Consider the following 25,021-nt stretch of genomic DNA (forward strand, 5'->3'; position numbering starts at 1 on the left):
AGTGCGTGAAAACTCTGTGTCTGTGCCATCCATCTGAAGGATCTCTGCCAATCTGACCATTCCTGCTGCTCCGAGTCCTCCATTGGGTGTCTACTGCAACTGCTCCTTCATTGCCAGTTCCTGCTGCTTGACGGCCTCTTGAGCCTCCATCTGCATCTTCTCCAGTTTCTCTAGGGTGACTGATTTGAGTGGGAGCAGCTTTGGCTTACACAGAACCATGGTAGGGACATCTTCCATGGAAAGTTGCCCTGTGGATATAATGCCAAAATAAAGAGGAGATAAAAACACTCAATTCTAACATGAACTCTCAAATCTCATCAACTAATCTTGGCTTAAATGCAAAGATGATGAGACTTGGCTGGATTGTTGCGATTTTTCACAGAAACCTTTCACACATTCGCAGTGAGAAATGTACCTACCTACTAACTTTTAAATAAAGGACTGCAACTGTGAGAGCATCACTACCAAAACAGGTCTGCTGTTGAATTTATGTCACTCTAGTAGCCTGTCATGTCCAAGATTTAAAAGAAGGGGGGAGCAATGTCCCATCAGTAGGCTTGTTATATCCATAGGCACTCTAGGCTCTCAGTTGTGACTCACTACACAATTGCTTGCCAATGTTTTAATATCTGTTGCACTGATTTTTGCCAGTCACTCTAACGGCATGAAGAATCTGGACATTTCACACATCTGGTGCTCAGCTCATAAACAGCTTGTACCCATTAGATGGCATTTAACACCTCAGAACATCACTTCTTTCCAGCAATGGTACTGACCCACATTATCTAAATGTTTGCACAGCAACAATGTCAATGGTGTTGGGCTGTAAAAGAGACTGTAAAGAGCAAGCACACAGCACAGAGCACCCACTGACTAATTTTGCAAGCTTTTGCACATTTCTAAACAGTTCACATGTTGTATTGAGCTCCACAAACAGCCTTTTGTTTGTAACTTCTGCTGTCCAAATAGCTAACTGCTGTGGTACAAACCTTGTTTAGGCAGAACTTCTCTGAATATTGACTTGACTTCTGGCATTGTGTCTTCTGAGTGCTTTCTGAAAGGTAAACATATTAGTTTATTACTTTTAACATGTTTTATCTGACAGAGATTTATTAAAGGTGCTGGGGGCAGTGTACGTGATATCTGTGAATTCATGCAGCTCTACTCGAGCAAAGAAGCCTAAGATTTAAAAATGTGATAGTTTGGGGTTATCAAGATAGCTGCTAATGTTACTGGGTGTCTCTTAGTTGATGATGGTGATGACTCATGATTCCCTTAGGGACTGTTCGTTAATCATTAGGGGGGAGGGGATGGTGCAAAAAGTGAGAGGCATGTCATATATTTCTGTTTTTTATTTTGGCTTAGGGGAGGGATAAAAAACATAAAATAGCTGTATTTTACTGCCGATTGTTAAATAAAACATAGGTTCCAAACCTGTTTATAAGGCATGTGTTCTTTTAATCACCAAATTGTCTTAAACTTTAAATGTTAAAATATCAAAGGGTACGATTTAAAATCTAGTGACTAATTTATGGTGGAGGGAGGGTCATGCATTTTCTGCCAGTTTCTCAGGGAGGCTCAAGGGAAAATATTTATAGTTTTGGGGAGGGTCAAGATAAAAGTAAGTAACTAAAAACGAAGTCACACCTCAGCCGCCCCCTTCTCTGATAAGTTAAGAACAGTCCCTTTAATTGCATTCACGCAAAATTGGGGAACAATCTAGCATATTCACATGCACAGTAATATTATTAGAGGTTCAGTAATACGAACGATAGTGAGATATTATTTTAAAATTTTGGTCTGCAGCCAGGTGACATCGGTTAGTAACACATCAAGTGGTATTCAGGATATCAATAAGAATAAAATCAGTTAGACATTACAATACAAATAACATTAAACCATCCTAAACGAACAAAAATATTTTGCATCGGTGCTCTCCTGTCGTGTATTTGTAAAATTTAGCTGTTACAATATTCGCGTTTCTATTCTATTCGACCCCAGTCTCCACAATATGGGTATATGGCAGTGTTAAAGTTGGTTGGTTAATACCGAGCACATTATCATTGGTTCATTGGGTTAATTGAAGGATAAGAAACGGGCCCTGTATTTGATGACATAATAGCTAACAGCTAGCTCAAAATAACGCTAGCTAGCATTAGCACCTAACGACACAGCACAGGCCCAGCTATAGCAACAGCGGCTTATTTTTTTGTAAATACCGGTCAAATAAAGTCGTTACTGCTGCCAGTACACTGCGATATCTTTCCGCTGTCGTGTATGAACACATTTAATCTAAAACATTGCTTAAAAAAAGATTTTTTGATAGTCCCACCTTTAGCACTAGGAAGAGATTACAGCGGTTGTCAAGCCAACGCTTCCGCGAGAATCACGTGATCTTCTTCTTCGCTTTATTTCTCGGACACAGTGCTTTACTGACATCTACAGGCGGCTCTCGGTACAACACAACCCCAAACATGACCACGATGTTCGTTTTTTTTCCACTAGTAATTTGTTTATTTATTTGCACAGTTGTTGTTTTGGGGATTTGAGAACATTGGGGGCTTAGGGATCCTCCCAAGGGATTTTTGTTTTGTTTGTTTGTTTGGTTTGTATTAAAATTCTCTATTTTGATGGCTTTTAATGCTCTCTGACATCTTATTTACCACTAAAAAGTGTTTTTCTCAGATTGATTAGGAATTACATTAGTAATTGTTTGTGATTAGTGTTGTATTGAAGTACTTTGCAACTTCGACAATTAAAATTCAAAGAAATTTGAGGGACTTGTACTTGAGCATTTCCATTTTATGCTACTTTACGCTTCACCTCCTGTTTATCTCAGTGAGAATTATTGTAATTTTTACTCTGTTACATTTATTAGTGTGTTTTAGTTACTTTGACACAGATTAATAATACTAAATAATAATAAACTAATAAATGATGATTTATAATTATAGATTAAACTACCCAGCAGTAAATAAAGCATTTAGCATTGAGCTCCACCTTTACCAGCTGCAACATTAAAGTGATAACTGGTGGGCTCTCCCTCTTACACACAATCACACAAAACACGCTGCCTGCATATTGCTTTTTTGATCAAAAATATCATATTTTTGTGGGCTTTGATGCAGGCCTTGTTTTTCCATTATTAAACCTATTTTTTTATCATTATTATCTTTTTTAATATTTATAAAGCCTAATTTATTCCTCATTTAGGGCTGAGGCCTCGGACACCCAGGCCTAACAACGCCACTGGATGTAGTGGCAAGTGATATGATGTGAATGTAGTTAGATATATGCAGCAAATACAATTGGAACCCATCATGCAATCACATTTAAAGTGTCATGATTTAAACCCTTTAAAGACTTATTTCATACTTCATATTACTGACATTGTAGACTCTGTGGGGTTTTAATTAGCATGTTTACACTAAGTGATTATAGTCACATAAAAACACAATTTCCCAGTGATTAATAATATATAAATTGAATAAATAAATATATAAAAATGATAAGAATCCAACAATAAAAGAATATAAATGTCTGAAAATGACAATTCTTCCTAAGTTTTTGTTGTCAATACTAACACGCAATTTATTTATATTTTTACAGTTCCACTGCACTTAAAAATATGTTTTTTATAATAGTAACTTTGCTTAGATGTTTGAGCTTCACTGTGCAGAATTATTTACGTAAAAAGTTTGATACTAGAAGGCTATTTTTAGGAAAGTTTCTCTGTGCTCACCTTCAGTCTGAGTTTAAGGTGTGTGCGAGATACAAGCATGATTTTATGAAATCACAGCTGGTATGGAAGCCAGTCGTAATGAAATATTCAATTAACCCAGGTGTGATGAGGAAAGTTGAAACACTCATATTCATATATTCTGATTTTTTTCAAAGAGGAATGGATAGATGTAAGAATTTAATCAAGGTAATTGAATTTTCTCAGGGAAAATCATAACAAAAACATATAATTATTCCAAGCAGAGTATTCTTTCTTCTTGTCTATCATGTCTGTACAGAGTCTTTGAATGACATTTTAATGTAGGATTTTACTTGATGTACTGGAGTATTGTCATGTATTTTATTCATATTACTCAAGATAAGATAAGATCACCCTTTACTAGTCCCACAGTGGGGAGATCTGCATCATTAAAGCAGCAAAAGGGAAAGTACAAACAAGGGTAGAAACCACAGAGCAAAATACACTGCTCAAAATAATTGAGGGAACACTTAAATCACACATCAGATCTTGATGAACGAATTATTCAAATTGAAAATCTTTACTGATGTATATTGTATAATCTGTTGAGAACAAAACAACGTGACAACGGTCAGTGGAAACCAAAATCATCTACCCACTGAGAGCTGGATTCAAAGTCACACCAAAAATAAAAATAAAAAATTGAAATTGCAGGCTGATCCAACTTGTGTGACTTTTATCATGCCAACTCATAATGTGACTCAGTGTGTATGGCCTCTGCATGCCTGTATGACCTCCTGACCTGACAACGACTGGGCATGCTCCTGATGAGTTGGCAGATGGTGTCCTGGGGGATCTCCTCCCAGACCTGGATCAGGGCATCAGTGAGCTCCTGGACAGTCTGTGGTTGTACTTGGTAGTGCTGGATGCACTGACACATAACATCCCATAGGTTCTCAATTGGATTTACGGAACGAGAGGGCCAGTCAATGGTATCAATGCCTTCGTCATCCAGGAACTGCCTACACACTCTGGCCACATGAGGCGGAGCATTGTCCTTCACCAGGAGGAACCCAGGGCCCACTGCACTAGCGTAAGGTCTGACAATCGCTCTGAGGATTTTATCCCCGTACCTAACAGCAGTCAGGGTACTGTTGGCTCTGACATTGAGGTCTGTGCGGCCCTCCAAAGATATGCCTCCTCACATCATCACTGACCCACCACCAAACCTGTCATGATGTATGTTGCATGGAGCATAACGTTCACCACGACGACTATGGACGCTTTCACGACTGACAAATGTGCTCAGTGTGAACCTGCTCTCGCCTGTGAAGAGAACAGGGCGCCAGTGGTGGACGTGCCAGTTCTGGTACTCTCTGGTGAATGCCAATCGAGCTGCAGTGCCGGGCTGTGAGCACAGGTCCCACTAGAGGCCGTTGGGCCCTCATGCCAACCACACGCAGTCTGTTTCTGACAGTTTGGTCAGAAACATGCACACCAGTAGCCTACTGGAGGTCATTCTGTAGGGCGCTGGCAGTGCTCCTCCTGTTTCTTCTCGCACAAAGCAGCAGGTACCGGTCCTGCTGCTGGGTTAATGCCCTTCTACGGCCCTGTCCAGCTCCCCTAATGTAGTTGCCGGTCTCCTGGTATCTCCTCCATGCTCTTGAGACTGTGCTGGGAGACAGCAAACCTTCTTGCAACCGCATGTATGGATGGATGGACTACCTGTTTAACCTCACTGGGCTGCAGGTATTGCCTCATGCTGCCAGTAGTGACAAGTGTAGGATGGCTGCTCACAGGCGGAAGAACACCATTCAAACCAGGAATCAGGATCTCTGCGTTTATTCTATAGGAGTAGCATGGGGCACATTCAGTACACACAGAGTGGCAGGTTCTCTCCCAGGCTCCAGCACAAAAGCTTTCCAACTTTTTGTGTCAAAATATATGAATAGCAAAAAACATGTGCACACCAAAATGTGTGCCCTTACAGTTATTACACTTGCATTTCAAATCAGTAGTCACAGTGAAAGCTAAAACAATACTCAATGAATAAAAATGTATATCCACTGAAACAATATGTAATGCTCTGCACAAGATGTTTCACCATCTAGTTAACTAATAATTCAAGCATCTTTAAAAGAAAAAAAAAGAAAAAAGAAAAGCACACTGAAACAGGAGCTTATTTTCACATTTGCAGGCCACTCATTCAACAAAGGTAATATTTAATTTAACAATTAAACTCCCAACGGCATCTATAGGAGTAGCACATCACAGTCAGTACACACACGGTGGTAAGCTCTCTGCCAGTCTCCTGCAAATGAGAGACAACCTCTGACAGATTTGACGTTTGGGTTGGTGCGCTAAAAACGACTAAGGAAAACATTAGTAATGACTTGTCGTTACATTTTCATGCATCTTCACCTACAATAAATGACTTATACACATTCTAGCTTATTTACCAGCACTAAAGCTTTCCAACTTTTGCCAGGAGTTTGCAGCTACATCACTCATGTGCCTTCTGTGTGCCGTTAATTAGAGTCCCCCCCTCCCCTTCAACAGGTAACCCGGAACTATAAAGATATGCATTCAGTATAGGGTTGGCACGGGGATTTTGATTACATGTGCAGATAATATTACACACAGGTTTTTAAAATGTTCACCGAAATAAACAAGAATAGACACTAGCAGAACACAAAACTAGTGAACCACATGTAAAACAATTTCCTTTTGGAGGTTGTGTTGCTTTTCCCTCGTCACTGCACCTGCTGTCACTTTCATTTGCACCAAAGCAAGTGAAACTGATTTGTGCTTCCTATATGTACAGATTGACATCCCTGAAGTTTCACTGGCTTGGTGTTGCCTTAATTTTTTTTTTTTTTTTTTTTTTTTTTTTGAGCAGTGTATTTCAAAGTCTCGTGATAACATTGGTTAGGCGTGCGAATGACGCAGTTTGGTGGCAGGGGAGGGAGGGGAGCAGAGCAGCAGTGTAGGAAAAGAGGAGGAAGCAGCAAGGAAGGCGGAGTCACACCTCTGAAGGTAAAACAGTTATATTATCACATTAACAGTGGACGTTTTACCCACACAGCACGGTAACGCATCAACCCAGACATAATACACTCGTCTGCCTTCTGTTACGGCGCGTGTAACGTTCAAGTGTCATTTTGCGGTGGTGAGTACGAACGCACTCTTTTGTTCAGCTTCGGAATGGCCGCTGTTTTTCAGAGTGTTTTCTTTTTTTCCACGGCTAATATTGAATACGGGAACGGGGCTTATATGATGTGTTACAGTTTAGTTCGCACCTTGTGTGCCGCGAGTGGCGGCTCAGTTGGAATATAAGCTGCCTCCACCGGCTGTGCTCTTTGGGTGTCTGCTATCCGATTGCGCTCAGCTGGCTGCAGCAGAGATTTCCCCTCTCGGTCGAACTCACGGCGGACGGGTCGGTCCGCGTCCGACAGCCGCTCTGCTCGGGCCTACACACAGTTAGCTCTAGCCGCTGGATGTGAGTAGGTCTGTCTGGGAAAGCCTCGACACACTTTGCATCGTCCAGTACGCTCAGAAACAGACAGTTATTTTATCATTTCATGCTGGCACTCTTCCTCGTTTGCCTCAGGAATATCACTCGCTAAAATACTGCTAGCTGGCGGGCTAGCTTGCTCGCTAGCTGACGTTAGCAAGTTAGCCTAACTGACGTTTGCTTTGCTGTTGACGTTAAGCTTAACGTTAGCTGCTTTTATTTCCTGCCTTGTTGTCAGTCGTTTTAGGAGGCTTAGCCAGTGTGTTTTCCTCTTGTTGAAGACTGGTTTGTATATATATGTACTGTAGATATTTTCTCCCTGTCACTTTCAAGGCTGGTGTAGCCAACATTGGATATTTTCATCCTTCGTGAGTTGGCTAGCGACAATTAGTTAGCTAGTTGATGTGAGGTTAACAGTCACAGCGTAGCCTAACGTTTAGCATTACTGTTTCACTGTTAGCGTCAAGGTATTATTGTCTCATCAATGACCAAACAGTGGCACCAACCCTGGTGTGTTTTCCTTAGGTGTCCATATTATGTAAATTAAGTAATCTCGAAAGGCGACTTGACTTTCCGACCTGGTGCTGTTTTGTCGGTAATCTGTTTCCAAGGATTTGTCATTGGCACACGTAGCCATCAAGCTAGCCGCGTCCTGTGGAGTGCTTAGTTGTAGCAGCAGTGTTAGCTGATAGCTGCCACCTCACCTCTGGTTTGCTATTTCCCCCAATATTACAGAGTTAACCATTTTCAGTGACAGGTCAGGTTATTTCTGGTTTGTTATGTCTACTATTTCGGCGGTAGCACACTGTCAAGCAATAACACAGGAGATGGGTTTTAGATATTTCCTGAATACGACTCTGTGGTGTGTTTTGTCAAATCACAGCCCTCCAGTTTGTTGCATTTGCTTTACACACATATTTTATTGTATTACGCGATTGGCTGACATTGGTGCATTTTTTATTTAATCAAAAAAGCATTGTAATGGTCAAACAAAAGCACCAGAACAGTTGACAGTTTTCCCTAGGCCTAAATGCACTAGCATTATCAGATGGGCCCAAGATATCCTTAATGGAAACTTCATTAGTCTCTATGTGGGTTGCAAGTGCCATGAAATCCAAGTGTGCATTGGCACTTTATGATGGTGTTGTGTTAGTGTTGATGGACATGCATTAGCTTTTCTCTGAAGCTGTGTGTGAGTTGAACCTCATTTATATCTGCTAAATGAGTATTATTAATGTAATGGAACTCACTAAATGCTCGCAAGTTTTGTCCTTGCTGGATCGCTTGCCTGTTGAATTAACATTGTTCAATGATTTTGGCCAACACTCACCACAAAGACATCTTTAAAATGACACCCCCACACCTGGATATTAGACAGTTGTGAGGGTTGATGTAAAGGCTATGAACTAATTCAGAGTATCTGTCAGTAGAGAGTTTCTGATCAAAAACCATTCAGTTGTGATTTCACAGTTTTGTGCACACGTAGCAGGTTGTTTACATCCCTGCATATCCCTTCCCTTGTGCTCAGACTGTTGCGTTATCCAGTCATTGTATTCATGCACAACAAGTGGGCACTGCCTCAAACTTCTCAGGAATGGAAAAGTGATTTAACATCATGAACTCCTGGTTCTGGGGCCTTTTAACACAGCTATTACTATTAATACTAACCCGCTGTGCTGTTTTGCAGAAAGCTATGCATGTATTTGAAATATGCAACTAAGGAAACATCTGCCTTGGTTTGGTTAACATTTTGTTTTTGTGACTTGGCCCAACCATTGCCAAGAGTTCCTGCATGGACTAATAAGCTTGAATTGATTAAACCTCAATATTAATATAGTAGTCTTAAATGTCATTACAAAAAGTAAAAATTAACTAGGAAATGATCTTGCTCAATTGGATGTCAAACCTTTCTTCTGGTCTCGTATCAGGTTTAAGCAGACAACATCAAGTCTTAAAATACAGAGATAAATCTATAACGTTTACACACAGCTTGTTATAAACGGTATGATGTACCAGGGCAGGGACAGAGAGAGTACAACCATAAAAGGAAGTTGCTTGCACAGTTTGCTTTAGATGGCCCCAGCAGTTGGGCTGGCCTGGTTATTCTCATTTTCTGTTAATAATTATTTTGTACACAGGTATGCCCATTACAACCAGTGTTAGATGTTCACCCTCTTATTTATGATGGCATGAAAGAGCAGCGGATGCCTTCTTTTATTTACTGAACACACTGTCAAGCATTCTGTCATGTTAGGGGTGCTGCTATTGACCCAGCATTTCTTTTACCCAAAAGGTCATATGACCTGTTGTTGTGGGGACTTCATGCTTTGAAGGCCACTTCTAAAGATTACTCTCAGCAGTCCTAACCTTTTCACTTAGCTCTGATCCTGAGCCAAACCTGCCTCTCTTTTTGCCACAGCTTAGCTTGTACTATAGTGCAGGAGAGCTTTACACAGTCACAGAAGAACAACAGCAACAGAGACTAAACAGAGACATGCCGCCAGAGACATTCTGGCGCAGTTTGTCATGTAAAGATCCAAAGAGTCATGAGTTTTGTCTGGATGTCACTGAGATGTAAATATCCAATGTGATTGTTGTGTTACAGACTTTATAGGGGATGGCTGAATGCATGTTTAGGTGGGGCTGTAGGCTTACAGTAATGTCAACACACGCTGGGCCATGTTTGTTTAGTAGGAGTAAGATGGTGTGAGGTTATGTTCAGTACATTCAACAGATTTGCTTGGACTGGCACATCGTGGTACTGACAACCTACCAAACCTGTTGAGGGCTTTTTTTTTTGCTCATGAGTAAGGAAGAATGTTGTCAAGGTATTAGGGCTCTGCTTTTATCGCATTTGTATATTTCTTTCTACATAATGCATCTTACACTTTCCCCTTAGCACACAGAAGTTCCAACTAACAGTAGTTTTTTAGAGGTGTGTTTCACCTGCAAAATGTTGCTGAAATAGGCGCAAATGAGGAAATTGCCAATGATGTGTCTTTTCACGTATCAACTTGCTGCCGCACATCCTTTTGTATGCAGTGTGCTGTACCAGTTTTTTTAACAGAGCTAAGTGGGGAATTTATGAATGCTGCCTCCCAGAGCACTCTAACAACAGATCGGAAAAGAATTGGGCTAACATAGCCAATACTGTTCCATCAAAAAAATGTTTGGATCGAGACCGATCCTGCAGACAAACTTGTCAAGTCTCTTGTTATGATGATGGTGGGGGGTCACGCTCGATGACAAGACGTCACTTTGTTCACCAGATATTTTAAAACGGGGTCCTAAACAGGAGAGACACAGGTGTACACAGTATGCATCCATCTAGCAAAAACAATCAAAGTAGCAAATCATCATCTAGTGCATAAGGCTTAAGACTGTCACACTGTAAAAACGTTTGTGTTAATCATGTATTACAAACGCGTCTAAAAAAACAACAACACATTTTTAAAGTTGCTGATTTTAAAACACACATTTCTTCCATTTGTGTTATTGGGCAGGTTTGGTTTGACTATGACTGGCATTGGAGACGAAAATAGAAATATCTGTTTTGGAGTATACAATATTGTATGATTTTTATTATTATTATAATCAGTTTTTTTATGGTAATCTGATACAGTATAGGCCACTTACTTGCATTTTCCTCCCAATTTCCTCTATTCTTTTTAATAGTGGCAGCACATTCAGATTTGTGTTTCCCACAAGAAGACTGTGTTTACTTTGCTCTAAATTGTGAGCAGTGTCGTCTTTTAATAGGAAATGCAACAGGTTTTAAATGCATTAGGTCAGAGAGGATGATGATGATGATGATGATGTTCCTCCTTGTGTTCCTTTTGAACAGATCAGTTTATTTCTCTCTGTAAATTGAAAACAAAAAGGATGAGCCAAAGGAACACATAATCAAGTGTCTGGAATTATAGATCAAGTGATAAATACTGAGAACAGGAACTTTTTCAGGCAGACTCAACTATTGGAATTCAAAATGCTGAGAATGTTTTAAGTGTGAAAATGAAATTGTATATCTGAACAAAATTTCTTTTTCTTTTCCCCGAACAGCAAATCTTGGAGGGATTAAAAAAAACCATGATGACCTTTGCAGCCTGAAAGAACTTGTATCCGAAGGTCCTGGGATTGTATGCAGTTCAAACACTTAAGCATGTGGCCCATGGGTGCCACAGTCAAGCGACTTCAAAGGATTTTTTCTCCCATGGCATTTTAACAAAGGAACAAAGTATCGAAAGTATCCAAAAAACCTTTGGATCACAAGGCCTTTAATTCAAGGATAATCATAAATGTGTGGGCCTGTACAGGGATGTTTTCTTTAAAAGCCTCCTCGGCTATCTGTGTCTCTTTTTTCCTGAATAAGTAACCTGACAAGAGAGACTCCCATGAGCAACTCTGCAGGAGGCCCGATAACGTCGACATGAGTAGTACTTTAGGCAAAGAAAAAGATTCGAAAGAAAAGGACCCCAAAGGTGGTCCAGCGGGGAAAGAAAGGGAAAAGGAGGCCAAGGCTCTAGCCGGCTTAGTCAAGGATGGTGGCAAAGAATCGAAGACCAAAGGGAAAGATGCCAAAGACGGAAAGAAGGACACCAGCAGCTCAACACCGGGTGTTGCCTTCTCTGTTGACAATACGATAAAGCGGCCAAACCCGGCACCAGGTACACGCAAGAAGTCCAGCAATGCCGAGGTGATCAAAGAGCTTAACAAGTGCCGGGAGGAGAACTCAATGAGACTGGACCTGTCGAAACGGTCCATTCACATGCTGCCCACCTCTATTAAGGAGTTGACGCAGCTGGCTGAACTCTACTTATACAGCAACAAGCTGCAGAGCCTGCCGGCTGAGGTGGGTTGCCTATCAGGCCTGGTCACTTTGGCCCTGAGCGAGAACTCCCTGACCAGTTTGCCTGACTCCCTGGACTCCCTTAAGAAGCTTCGAATGCTCGACCTCCGGCACAACAAGCTCAGAGAGATACCGGCTGTTGTCTACCGGCTGACGTCTCTGACCACGCTGTACCTGCGCTTCAACCGCATCACAACAGTGGAGAAGGACATCCGAAACCTATCCAAGCTCACTATGCTCAGCATTCGTGAGAACAAGATTAAACAGCTGCCTGCAGAGATAGGTGAGTAAAACCAATGATTAAAGACCGGACAAATGGCCATGAGACATCAAGTCATTGTAGGAGATAATCGACACATCTTACTCTGTCTAGTACAACTTTCTTATACTATGCTGGATCCTAGCACTAATGGCCAAGTACTCACCTTTCTTCAGCTCCAGCAGTAATTCATGTCTTACCTTTTAAAATCACTTACAAATTACTGAATGTTGACGTGACAAATCCAGCTGCACTGTCTAATTGTACTGTAAGAGAGAGTTCTGGCTATTTAACTTGGTAAGTTTTTGTAAGCTATGCAACAATGCCATTCTGATTTTCTAAAGAGGGAATGAGATATATGAATGGATTTCTTCTGTACAGCAGATGGAGGGTTACTGAAAGTGCTTTCATCTTGAATTAGCTGAATATCCAAATATGGATCTTTCTGCAGGGGAGCTATGCAACCTCATAACTCTGGATGTTGCCCACAACCAGTTGGAACACCTACCGAAGGAGATTGGGAACTGCACACAGATAACCAACCTTGACCTGCAGCACAATGAGCTCTTGGACCTCCCAGAGACTATAGGTAATTCAAGTATAGTTTAGGCTCAAAAGCAAAGTTACTGTCTCTGACTCCAACTAGATTTGATAAATGTTGTATGGATAAAAAAAAGTTTACTACAGATGCGTTTTTTTGTTTTCTTTTGTCGTTGTAGGCAACCTAGCAAGCATAAACCGCTTAGGTCTGCGATACAATAGATTGTCAGCCATCCCCAGGTCATTAGCCAGATGTCGAGAACTGGAGGAGCTAAACCTCGAAAACAACAACATTTCGGTGTTGCCGGAGGTAAGTGGAACCAAAAATAGATGGTCATTTCAAAAATAATTGTTACATAATGATGATAATCATCACCCGCAGGCTTAATTTCTACGATACTAATATTAACTATTTCCTGCAATGCTCTTGAAAATGGAAAAACAAATAGAGAAAAAATAACAAATTCCTGTTGGAGCCTTGAGCCCTCTCTATTTATGCTCTAAAATTCATACTCCTGTAAAATACCTGTTGTTTGCCTTGCATTGAGCTATCCACCTAAATTCTTGTGGGTGTTCAAAGGCTACTGTTGGATCTGGAGTAAAAATCACAGTCCATAGTGATAATCCTGTCTTTATCACATGGTTTCTGTCATGTCTGTCGTTGTGCTTGACCAGGGCCTGCTGTCAAGTTTGGTCAACCTGACCAGTCTAACACTGGCGAGGAACTGCTTCCAGTCGTACCCTGTGGGTGGACCATCCCAGTTCTCCACCATCTACTCCCTCAACATGGAGCACAACCGCATCAACAAGATCCCCTTTGGTATCTTCTCCAGGGCCAGAGTGTTAAGCAAGCTTAACATGAAGGTACATATGCATGTTTGTCTGTGAAGTTAGTGAGATAAATTAAAATTTCTAAAGTGTAGATCCATCATAAATACCTGCCAGTCGGTTGTGATCATGACATTACAAGATGTCAAAGTCTGTGATTAATCGACCTTTTTCACAGCAGACATTTTGACTTATTGTAATTTTAGTAATATCTTTAATAACTGCTCTGTTGTATTCAAATGTTCCAGTAAATCATAATAGTGAGCCGGCACGCACAATACCAGAACCCTGAAACTGAAGCAGCTAAATGAAATTCAGCTGTCATTATTTTTTTTAAATACCTGTGAATTTCCTGCTCTGACATGTCAAAATATCTTCAGTGAAAAAGGCCTGTGGGAACATGTGAGATTGAATTGGACCTTTTTTATCATACCTGAGCTATGCTGTTTCAGAAACAAAAATTATACACTCCCATGAGGCATATGAAAGTTTTAAACATGTCATACACAGTGAGGAGTGTAAATTTCAGGCGGAGAATCCACTGTCTTGTAGGTCATTATAAGCAATGTCGACTTGGCTAAATTTATAATAAAACTGAGCTGATACTTTAAGGTGGATATAACCGTACCATAGGTATAACACGTTCCAATGATGTTTCTTCAATTATTTTGTTGTGCATGCTTTTTTAGAGCGTCTGTTGGTGAAGTTGGGTTGACAATCTGTTTGTCACTGTGTAGAAGAAGTAGTACAGGAAGTCATGATACAAAATGCATCTAGTGCACTACCTGTGCACTAGATCTAGTGCACAGGTAGTTGCATCTCATGGTGTGCGTTAAATGCCAGTTGTGCCACTTAAATTCACCACTGTAGAGTTAGACTGCATAAAAACACTCCTATTTGCTCATATTAATCTCAACTCTTGTTCAGAATTAAGGCTGTCTGAACTGCACCTCTGTCAAAGTTTGTATTGGCTTTAAGCCAGGCATGCACAGGTATTAAAAACCATTAATTTGTCACTTAGTGTATGTCCATGCTGGATGTAGTTTGGCTCTCCTCTGAAAACATTTTTTCCTGGCGCCAGGTACCGCAGCTGGCAGAGTGCACTGGTCTGCTCAGCCTCCTGAACAGCACTGTCTTTGTGGTGACCCTCTGAGTTGTCACTTATTTTGCTAATAAAGGTATGTCATTGTCTTCTCCAGGACAACCAGTTAACATCTCTGCCGTTGGACTTTGGCACATGGACGAGCATGGTCGAGCTCAACCTGGCCACCAATCAGTTGACGAAGATCCCAGAGGACGTCTGTGGTTTAGTCTCTCTGGAGGTGAGTCCTGCATCCACACAGTAGGACTTTAGCTCGCAATTGCAGTGCCTGATGAGTGTATTGAAGAAGTTGAATGTCTTAGTACATAAACTGTGTATTTTCTGCAACCAGTAATTAGGAATAGAAGTGATGGAGCCATTATATGCGAGCATTACAACCCTTGTGAGTGAATCTTTGAGGCTAATGGTTTGTGTGACAAACATGGATAGCTATTAGGGATGGGAGTGAGTACTTGAGTACTCATTTGGGACATCAGTATTCCTATAACATACAGTATTTGCTGCCCAATTTCACATGTGAACATGACTTTACTTTACCCATTTGAAATAATTAAAAATTACAGTAAAAATAGTAAATAGTAGTAATAGTAATAAAAAATGGGTAAAATCTTATTTTAATGTGTAGTGTAGTGCTTCGCTCAGCACTTTGCCCTGCTGTTCCAGTTTTCTATCCCTGTTTATCATGAGATTTACTGCTGCAGAGGTCGGAGCTCCGCACCAAGGAAAAGGTGGTGGAGTCCGCCGGTGCTCAGACACTCAATCGCGCACACACACAGAGTGACAGGGCTAACTGTTAGCATCACATGGCTATTGTCACCTGATGGTTATTAATGGGACACAGCTGTGCCGAGCTGTTTCGGTGTTGGTGTGGATTTGTTGGGAATGTTAAAAGGCTCAGTGTTGAATGTTAGCTGCTGCTGCTGCGGTGTTAGCTCGTGCTACCTGGGCATCTATTGAACTGACTTGGAGGAGAGCGGCCCGGAGACAGTCCCTCAATGCTGCATCTAACATATGTAATGCAAACGGCAGTGACAGAGAGATGGCTGATTTTCTCAAGTGAACTTTAGATTCATGGTTTATTGGTTAATTGAAGCCTGGTGGTTCAATAAATGAATTTCAGATTACACTTTCCATTGTTCGCCAATTTACATTCCTATTCTAATGGTAGATTTTTTTGTTAGTACTCAGTAATAATTGATTGCGAGTACCTAATATGGAAGTTACTTAAAGTGCCCATCCCTAATAGCTGTAGGGTTTTACATTGCAGCTCTTACTCATGTTATTAAGGTCTGGTTTTGGTGAAAAATGCTACTGCACAGACGCATTTCCTCAACACTGTAGTAGCCTTATAAGTTCTGGTTGAAAATAGGGCTCTGAAAATATGGTTGAAAAGTATAACATCTCGAGATGTTTTAATTATTGTTAAACATGAGTATTAGTAGAGCAGCACTGTGTGAGGAGTGTCATAGTTTTATTTAAATCAAATTTTTCCAATTACTTTATAGATTATTTGACATCAGTTAAAAAAAGATGTGATGGTTCTGTGTCAGGAGTGATTGTTTTATTGCTTGACTGTCACTTTAGACTGTTTTTTTTTCTTTTTGTGACAAACTTTGCGATTGTCTTCACAGGTGTTAATATTGTCCAATAATCTTCTCAAGAAGTTACCACATGGTATTGGGAATTTGAGAAAGCTACGGGAGCTCGACTTGGAGGAAAACAAGTTGGAATCGCTACCTAATGAAATTGCGTATCTTAAAGATTTACAGGTAAGTTGAACAGAAATGTGTTTCATCATACTCAAAACGTTGTTGGTTTTTACAGAATTTTGTAGTATCTGGTTTGTATCTGCTATGAGAAACTACAACTATTAGAGATACAGGGACACGTTCCATAATGTTTTTATCCTCCTTTTAGATCACACTGCCTCAATCTTAGCTGCTTCTTCTTGCTTTTAAGGGCATTCAGTAAGGTTTATTCTCAGTTCATGGCTGAGGAGACCTTTAAATGGATTTGAAAAAAAAGGAGACTCCTGTTGTAGTATCATACACTGCAGCAGATGGCGAGGCCTGCTTCTAATGATGCTGTAAAAAAAAAAAAGGTGGATTTTTGCATTTAATATATTTTGGCACATTGTCTTGCTCTAATAATGGACCAGTAATTAGAGCCAGATATTTATAAGAACCTGAATCAGTGAGCAAAATCACAACTGTATCAACAATGATCAATCCTAGGTTAGTGGGTTTAAAGCTGCTCAAACTGATGTAGTGTCATTACAGCAAACTAAAAAAATTGAGAGGCTTATTCTTCGATATATAAAGAAAGTTTAGTTTTCAAATCAGGTCACCCACAGCTGAGGAAAACAGTGTTGGCTATAACAGGGTGATATGATTTGATTTGTAATTATACTCTGCGATTGGTAAATTAATTTCTCATGTCAATAAACCTTTAGAGCACATTGTCAACTCTGCTTGTACTCTCTCACTATAGAAATTGGTGTTGACAAATAATCAGCTGACCACGTTACCCAGAGGCATCGGCCACCTCACCAACCTGACGCATCTCGGTTTGGGGGAGAACCTGCTGCAACACCTCCCAGAGGAGATTGGTAAGAACATCCCTCAAACCCTCAAACAAGTAGATCACTAACATGTTAAAGTAATCTTGTCAGATCTGGAAAAAGGCTACTGATGTTGGGGGACTAGATTGGATCCTGGCATGCTACATTGTTGGTGAACTGGACTTTGTATGTTGGAGACAAGTAGAAATAGATATTCTTACTACTTTGCTGATTAATCCGCAATCTTGATTTTTGGCACATAATTCTGTCTAAACTCATTATTATTTAAGATATGTTAAATTTAAGGCATACTATGCAGAAATTCTTGGTTACTGTTTGTGAACTTTATCCCCAGTGAAAGTGAAAGACGACCTCAGATTCACTTGTTCTGGAGCAAGCTTTGTCCGCTTGGTGTTTTGCCTTGCTATATTTGTGGGAATTTTGGTGCTGTGTTGGCTGTTTTCGTAGCTTCCTCTTGAATGCTTGCTGCTGACGGTCTGGCCCCTGGTTATTCCCTTTTTATAAAGTCCCGGCCTCACCTGTGCGCTGTGCCCAGGAACGTCCCGAACATAGCAAAATAAGACAACACAGGCAGAGGGCAGAGTAAATCGCCACACACTTCTAGTGGGTCATAAGTGATGATTGAGAGGGTTTACTTTCGTATTATTTAATACATAGTTTTTTTAGGGAAATCCTGCTTAGTATATTATAACGATGTCTTACACTAAACATGACCTGCACATTGTACACTCATATACACGTAACTAGTATTTCAGTAAAGGGCACAAGTTGGCTAATTGTTAATATGTACCATCATCTATTTTTATTTGTGCTGTCAACAATATTTAAAGAGTGAGTCTTGTAGCTTTTGTAATTTACAGCGTAACATTGTTTCCTTGATAAAAGCTAAACTTAAGCATCAGGATTTAAGAGCTTAACGGTGCGTCCCACCTCTGACCCTTCCTCCCAGTGATTGGTCCAGCATGGCCAGGCTGGTTGTTGACTGCTCAGGTTTAGGGATAAGCCAGAGATAAAAATGGGTGGAGGAAGAAGCTAAAGGTGGGTGTATTTTTAGAGTAGTCAGACTGGACCCAGAATTGAATTATATCCATGGCTGGAAGGTGTTTAGACAGCTATCACAAACAACTGAGTCTCAGTGATGATGTCCATACATTTTTAACTGTCATACTAAAAATATACTAATAGTCATTTAATACAAAAACAGCCAGTACAGTGTTACATATCTTTCCAGGGGTGGTACAGATGGTAGATGATGGTAATACAGTATCATTAGAGCTTAAATGAGGACTGTTATGTCTGATAATTTATCAACTGTTTTCGTCGTTGAGAGAATGTGCTGCTTCTCTAGATTATATTAAGTGGTAAATTGAATATTTCTGGGTTCTTTACAGATTAAAACAAGAAATTTGGAGAAGTCATCTTTTGTTTTAGAAACTGTGATGAGCATTTTTTCCACAATCTTTTTTGACAAATCAAAAACGAAGTGGCAGAGTAATCTCGTAACTCTCAACCCTGGGTGTCATGAATCATGACATTCTGTCATGATTACAGGTTGAAGTCTCAAGGCACCCCATGAGTTCCGATCCAAAGGGCCACGATACGATTCGAAAACAACTACTGAGGCAGCTTGATGCATCAAAAGAAAAAAAATCTTTACATGGTTTCTTTTCGCTCACTGTATGACTACTTGCTATTTTCAAAATGGAGAATATCTGTAATGAATCATGATTAGAATAGACAGATTTACTTCCATTGTCTTTTAATAATAGCGTGGCTCTTGTCCAGGTCCCTTTTCCTTTCAACTTTATAGAAGCCAGACGCAGTGCAGTTCAGTTTATTACACATTAGAGCTGTTGCTCTTGCGTTTCCATCGTCAAAAGTTGTGGATGGTACTAATAGCTCTGTTCCATACTGTGCCACTGTCATATGCACTGTAACTTAGTGGTTAGGGGCACTTTTTCATTCCTGAAAATCAGATTTTATTGACATGTATTGCTCAGAGGCTGCTGATTCCAGACTGTTTCCCCGTACGGCAGCATCAGCTTCAGCACATGCCTCAACTAACAGCAACTGTGTGTCCTCAGGTACACTGGAGAACTTGGAGGAACTGTACCTCAACGACAACCCCAACCTGCACAGCCTCCCGTTCGAGCTGGCCCTCTGCAGCAAGCTGTCCATCATGAGCATCGAGAACTGTCCCCTCAGCCACCTGCCGCCGCAGATTGTCGCGGGAGGCCCCTCTTTCATCATCCAGTTCCTCAAGATGCAGGGACCATACCGTGCCATGGTCTGAGCCAAGAGCAGCTCGATCCCAGTCCAACTAAACTCCAAACCCTCCACTCGCTCTGCACCCTCTCGCCTGCCTGCCCCCATTAAGTGTATCATACACTGTAAAGAAAACAGACTCGCCACAATCAGTGTCGGGGGCAAATACAAGGAGGAGGAAGAAGAAGAAAAATGTTTTCTTTCACCATCCTTGGGCAGAAACACGGCGAAGCGTCGGAGACTTGACTTCTGTGTTACTCCAGAGTTTATCACGGTCATTTTAGGACCCCAGCCACCCCCGCTCATGTTTCATTCCGAATCATACAAGAGGAAAAATATTTCCATCTCTTTGCCAAAACTGAAGATATATAAAGTTATATATATTGAGTAACTGTGAGCTAAGTGGCAAGTCTTTTAACCATATAAACCGTGCTCCCATTGCCAATGTATTTACAGTAATTACAAGCATCTATTACGTGAGCAAGGATACAATTGTATGCAAAAACAAACAAAAAAAGTCTTTGGAACTTCACATTTACTGCTGCTGCCGTAATGTTAACTTTATCTTGTTATATTTTCTTTTGATATTCTTTTTTTTTTTTTTTTTTTTTTTAAACATCACCTTCGCTCAAGATAACTTATGTTAACTGCTTCTTGACCACAGAGAACAAAGGTCTAATGATGGCGTGTTTATGATTTCTTTTTTTTTCTTCTACCTTTTATGTTTATTTTTAAAAACTGTGCCTATGTTTAGAGTGATCCAGTGGGTTACTTCTAAACACAATTGTCCATGAGAATACAAAGATATAAATTATTTCAATAATTCTTTTTTTTTATTATTACTGCTGTTTTTACTTTAGTTTTATCTTTTTTTTTAGTGTTCCTTTTGCTGTTGCATTAATCTGTTAAAGCAAGCGATATCAGTTGTAAAATAGGGTGATTGGAGATCTTTTTAACAAATAGCAGCAGTAGTTGTTAAACATTAAGCTAGTAATGTATACATATGAGAAATGCCAATCATACACGCTTGAAAAAAAAAAAAAAAGCAAGGTGGACTTTTCTCCATAACGGGCGGTGCTGTGACCCCCGTCTATATTGCTTTTGTGTGACAAAGAGGTATTGAAAAAAGTCAAACCTTCACAGGTGATGGGATAAATGATGAGATGTTTTTATATATGTATACAAATCCTGGTTGTTGCCTTGAGTGCAATTTTTAGTTATGTTTACTGGTTTGATATTATCTTCAGTGTTGGGCTGCATAGCTGTCATTCAATTGATCATCGACCAACATATCAAGCATTTTTTAAAAAGACGTTATCTGGGTCTGTGGAGCAAGTGTGTGTGTGTATCAGAGCTTCGACAAAGGGTTGATAATAAGATATTGACAGGTAACACTTCCTTTTTTTTGTTAATATCCTTAATTTTTCTGTAGTTTTTTTTTAATTTTTTTTGACGGTTTCCTAAGAATCTTAATTACATGATGGGAAAATGTTCCCTTGATTTACATTCATAATTTAATTTTTTTTTTTATATCTTCTTTTGTCCCACACTGTCCCAGCAATGCTGCTGCTCTTATGCACTTTTTTAAGAAGACATTGGCATCCTCTATATTAAGAAAAAACACACAGTAGCCTCTCATTGGTTATTTTGAATGGGGGCATTTTGTTTCATAAAGTATTTTATCTGTTAAACAAACTGTTTATCATGTGAATTTGTATCAATTAAATATAAATGTCGAGTTTTATCAGGCTCAGAATATATTAGTAACTTTGTTTGGGGAAGTTTTATCCTGTCAATCTTAAAAGGAACTTGCTCTCTGGAACTGTCAAAGGGTCTGTGTGGCTATGAGATGTTTTTAAGATTCCCATATCCTGCTTTCTCCATCGCAAGCGAAATGGCTTACTGCAGTTCAGATCAGCATTGTTTATTTTAAATCAATTTACATTGAGTGTTTGCTTTTTTCTAAATGATGAAATGTGTATTCAGTTAGTATTATTTCAAGTGACTGTACATTAAAAATCCCAACGAAAGGTAATCAAACCAAACACTTTTTTTTTTCTTTTTTTCTTTTTCTTTTTGGAAATGTGTTGCATCCCAGCTCTATATTCAATCATGATTCTGTTTTGTATTGAAACGTGTGGGTCTACTTTCTTTGCAGCAGCTTGGTGTGTTTCAGTGGGCTGTGGTTCGGGCTCCTTCACGGGGAGATCTGAATGATGAGAGCGGCCACAGCTCACCTCGGGGTGGGGGCCGGGTCAGGGGGAACTACGTACCGCTGCTTCTAATTTACCAGCAGAACCTGTTGCTGCTTTTTTCGTGGACTGAAACATATGCTGTACAAGACGGGGGTGGTGGTGGGATGGGCGGGGAGCTGGGGAGGGGAGGAGGTGGGACACGATCCACTCCCAACACTGATACAGACTTCACTCGAAAAACCTGACGAGGGACAAATCCACTGACCTTTTCGATTTGGCGTCAGGCCCGGTGGTTTTCTCACAGATCAAATCGTTTGGACACAACGATGAGACAACACAACAAGGTGCATATTTGAGCTTAACGCAGTTACAGTACAAGACTGTCGGAAAAAGACAAAAAAAAAAAAAAAAAAAAATTGTAAAAAGGGCTTTCTGTGTTCACGCTCAACAACACACCGGAGGCATTGCATTCCTGGGTTTTCTATAAAAGCTTTGGAAGTTTCTTTTTTTTGTGTATTTACTTTTAGCTGTAAACAATTGTGTGAAAAATGCCTTCAACAAGTACTCAAAAGTGAGATGTGCATTAGGTATGCAGCGAGAGTGCTGTGACCCATTTTTACATTCAGTCTCTCTGTTTTTACTTTTTTCATGTGCCATTTTGCAAAGGTTGAGAATGCCAGTGTGTGAGGACGCAGAGGATGATGGGGAGGTGGGGCAGAAACTGAACTGGGCTAATCGACCGGAGAGCATTTATCAGATCCTGGAATGTAGTTTGAACGTGCTGTGGAGGAGATGGAGATCGCCGACTGGCACGTTCGGTTAGAGGTGCGACTCGTTGGATCGAAACGATGTATTGCATACCGGTGCATCCAAAATAATCGGAGTATAATTGGTGTTTATTTTTCTATCGTCTGTGATTTTAGGCTGTGGAGAGCATCGCAGAGTCAAAGTCATTTCGCTCCTTTTGCTTTTTATTCTGGATCATACAACTTGTCTTTCTCTTGCCTGGTTATTTTGTACAGGAAACAAGCATGTTGAACACATATTTGACATGATTTGTCTGGGTCAGAATCGGGCGTTTTTGCATAGAGGACTTGGATTTAGTGGCTATGTGGTGTATCTGCAAATGCTCCCTTTTTGTATATTGCAAAGGGTATCGAAGCATTGTGTGGCAATGCTTCTCCTACTTAATCTACATTGACAAGCAGCCTTAATGGTCTTTTTTTATTGTGTTTGTTTGGCTATTCCTTGTGTCTATGGCCACTGACTGTACTTGATGACAAGCAACTGGTCGTTACAATGTAAATTTGGGTCTAGTTTCTTTCTGTCTTATTTTTCCTTTTACTCTGTACAGTAATCTGACGTTACGGTAGACTCAGTATTACGAAATCTGTAATGTGATGAGAGTTTTACAGAGAAGACAGAGTGCAATGGAAGATAATGCCATTGTGCTACCAAGTGGATGTGCATTAGCTTGCGTCTCACTTGTCTTTGGCATTAAAGGGGAATTCCACCAAAACTGGCTTGCATTTTTATTCTGCACAGGCAGAAAGATGTGTTTTGTTTTTCTCACATATCAGGTTTGAGTAATAAGAGTGCCAGATCAGGGGAAATAAAATGACGCCACATACACTTTAATAGTTGTTGATATTTTAATAGACATACTTTCTTTTTTATACTACGTCTATATCAAGAGTCTGCAGTTGTTTTCAGAAGAGACACAAACATGACTTTTTAGATATTTGGATGTCGTAGGAACACGCCATCTTCATCTTGAGAGCACATAACTACATACATGTCTGCTTTTTGTAATGAAACCAAGTCACTTTTGGTGGAAAGACCCTTTTAATGTGAAGCCGCCAGCTCTTTCTCTTACCTGAATCCCACCCGCACACACCCACACACACCACACACTCACACCACCTCCTGCTTTAGTATCTCCATACATTTACTTGACTGCCTTATGCGCACCAAGCAAAACCTTTATGACCTGTTTGATTTAATCAACAAAGACAGATAATCACTTTTCTTCTTTTCTTTCTGTAATGTCAGTAAAGGGATCTGGGTCCACGGATTGAACAGAAAAGCAAAGTTTTTTGGGTCAGTTGTCTCTTGACTGGACGAGCAGATGCAGACATGACTACCTCTATGTGAGTCTCCATTGCTAACCACAGTGACCAAGATCCAGTTTGAGGTGTTTCTACCTGTGTACATACTAAGCCGTGTGTCGGCAGCAGGAACTTGGATTTGGACTAGCAATTCAACCACAGTTTGTTTTACTAAGCATCCTTCTGTTGTTCTGTTTTGGTTATATGCCTTTACTAAGTATTATTTGGCAAATGAAAAAGAGGAAAAATTTGTGTGCTTGGTTGTAAATGACAAACTTTAATCAATGCCGCCCCATTGTAAGACAGTTATCCTGAAACCAACTAGTTGCAGAGTGCTACTTTGCAAATGAGTGAAAATGACCATGTTTGGTGATGTTCTGTATGTACATACATCTTTTTAACTGTAATAAACCGATAAATATTTACAAATTTATCATGTGTTGGGTGTCTGTATTTCAAACGGCACAGGATAAGACTGGGTTAGACTGAATAACACACACACACACACACACACACACACACACACACAGTTGATGCATATTTTCTTAATGTAGAGAAAAAGCTGTTTTATTAATTCAGTTGACACACAGGCACACAAGTTCCATTAATGTTTGGAGAGAAATGTAAAATTCTTTAAGTTGAAATTAAATTAAAAACCTTTTAATGACAGTTTTCAAAATTTTAACAAGATTTTATTACTAACCGACTTGTGTTTTGGATCTTTTTCTTTTGAGAAAGTATTCTGACATTTGTTAACAGGATGAAAAAATAAGAATTCTCAGAACAGATTCAGTGTTACTATAAATGTTTAGCTTGCTGTCATATATTTGTATTTATGGACCTAAAGGGAGGAAACATACATACATACATACATAATGAAAGTTATTTTTACGCCACTTGTAATTTGCATCAAATCCTCATCCTCTCATAATTAAAAACAAAAAAATTCAACTAAATCAGGGTCTGACAAAAAATTACATAAGCTGAAAACATAAACAGACATACAAATAAATTTGAGTGAGTTTGTCATGTTGGTGTGCAGGCCAGGGGTGTGACTGAAAATATATCAGGTGTGTGACATCA

General features: G+C 40.0%; 1 protein-coding gene across 2 annotated transcripts; it reads left to right on the forward strand.

Moving 5' to 3' along the window:
- Positions 1-6,647: 6,647 nt before the first annotated feature.
- shoc2 (SHOC2 leucine rich repeat scaffold protein) lies at positions 6,648-24,367 on the forward strand. 2 transcript variants are annotated; one of them, XM_050044448.1, is made up of 9 exons: positions 6,648-6,736; positions 11,274-12,343; positions 12,771-12,908; positions 13,039-13,169; positions 13,535-13,723; positions 14,887-15,009; positions 16,421-16,558; positions 17,280-17,397; positions 19,455-24,367. In XM_050044448.1, the coding sequence occupies exons 2-9, from the start codon at positions 11,641-11,643 to the stop codon at positions 19,661-19,663; spliced, it is 1,749 nt and encodes a 582-aa protein (XP_049900405.1). In that variant the 5' UTR covers positions 6,648-6,736; positions 11,274-11,640; the 3' UTR covers positions 19,664-24,367. The 2 variants fall into 2 exon arrangements, with proteins under 2 accessions (XP_049900405.1, XP_049900406.1); XM_050044449.1 differs by having other exon boundaries at positions 6,729-6,869.
- The last annotated feature ends 654 nt before the right edge of the window (positions 24,368-25,021 follow it).

The sequence above is a fragment of the Epinephelus moara genome, chromosome 5 (genome assembly GCF_006386435.1).
Source record: "Epinephelus moara isolate mb chromosome 5, YSFRI_EMoa_1.0, whole genome shotgun sequence".
In the NCBI taxonomy this organism is placed as follows: Eukaryota; Metazoa; Chordata; class Actinopteri; order Perciformes; family Serranidae; genus Epinephelus; species Epinephelus moara.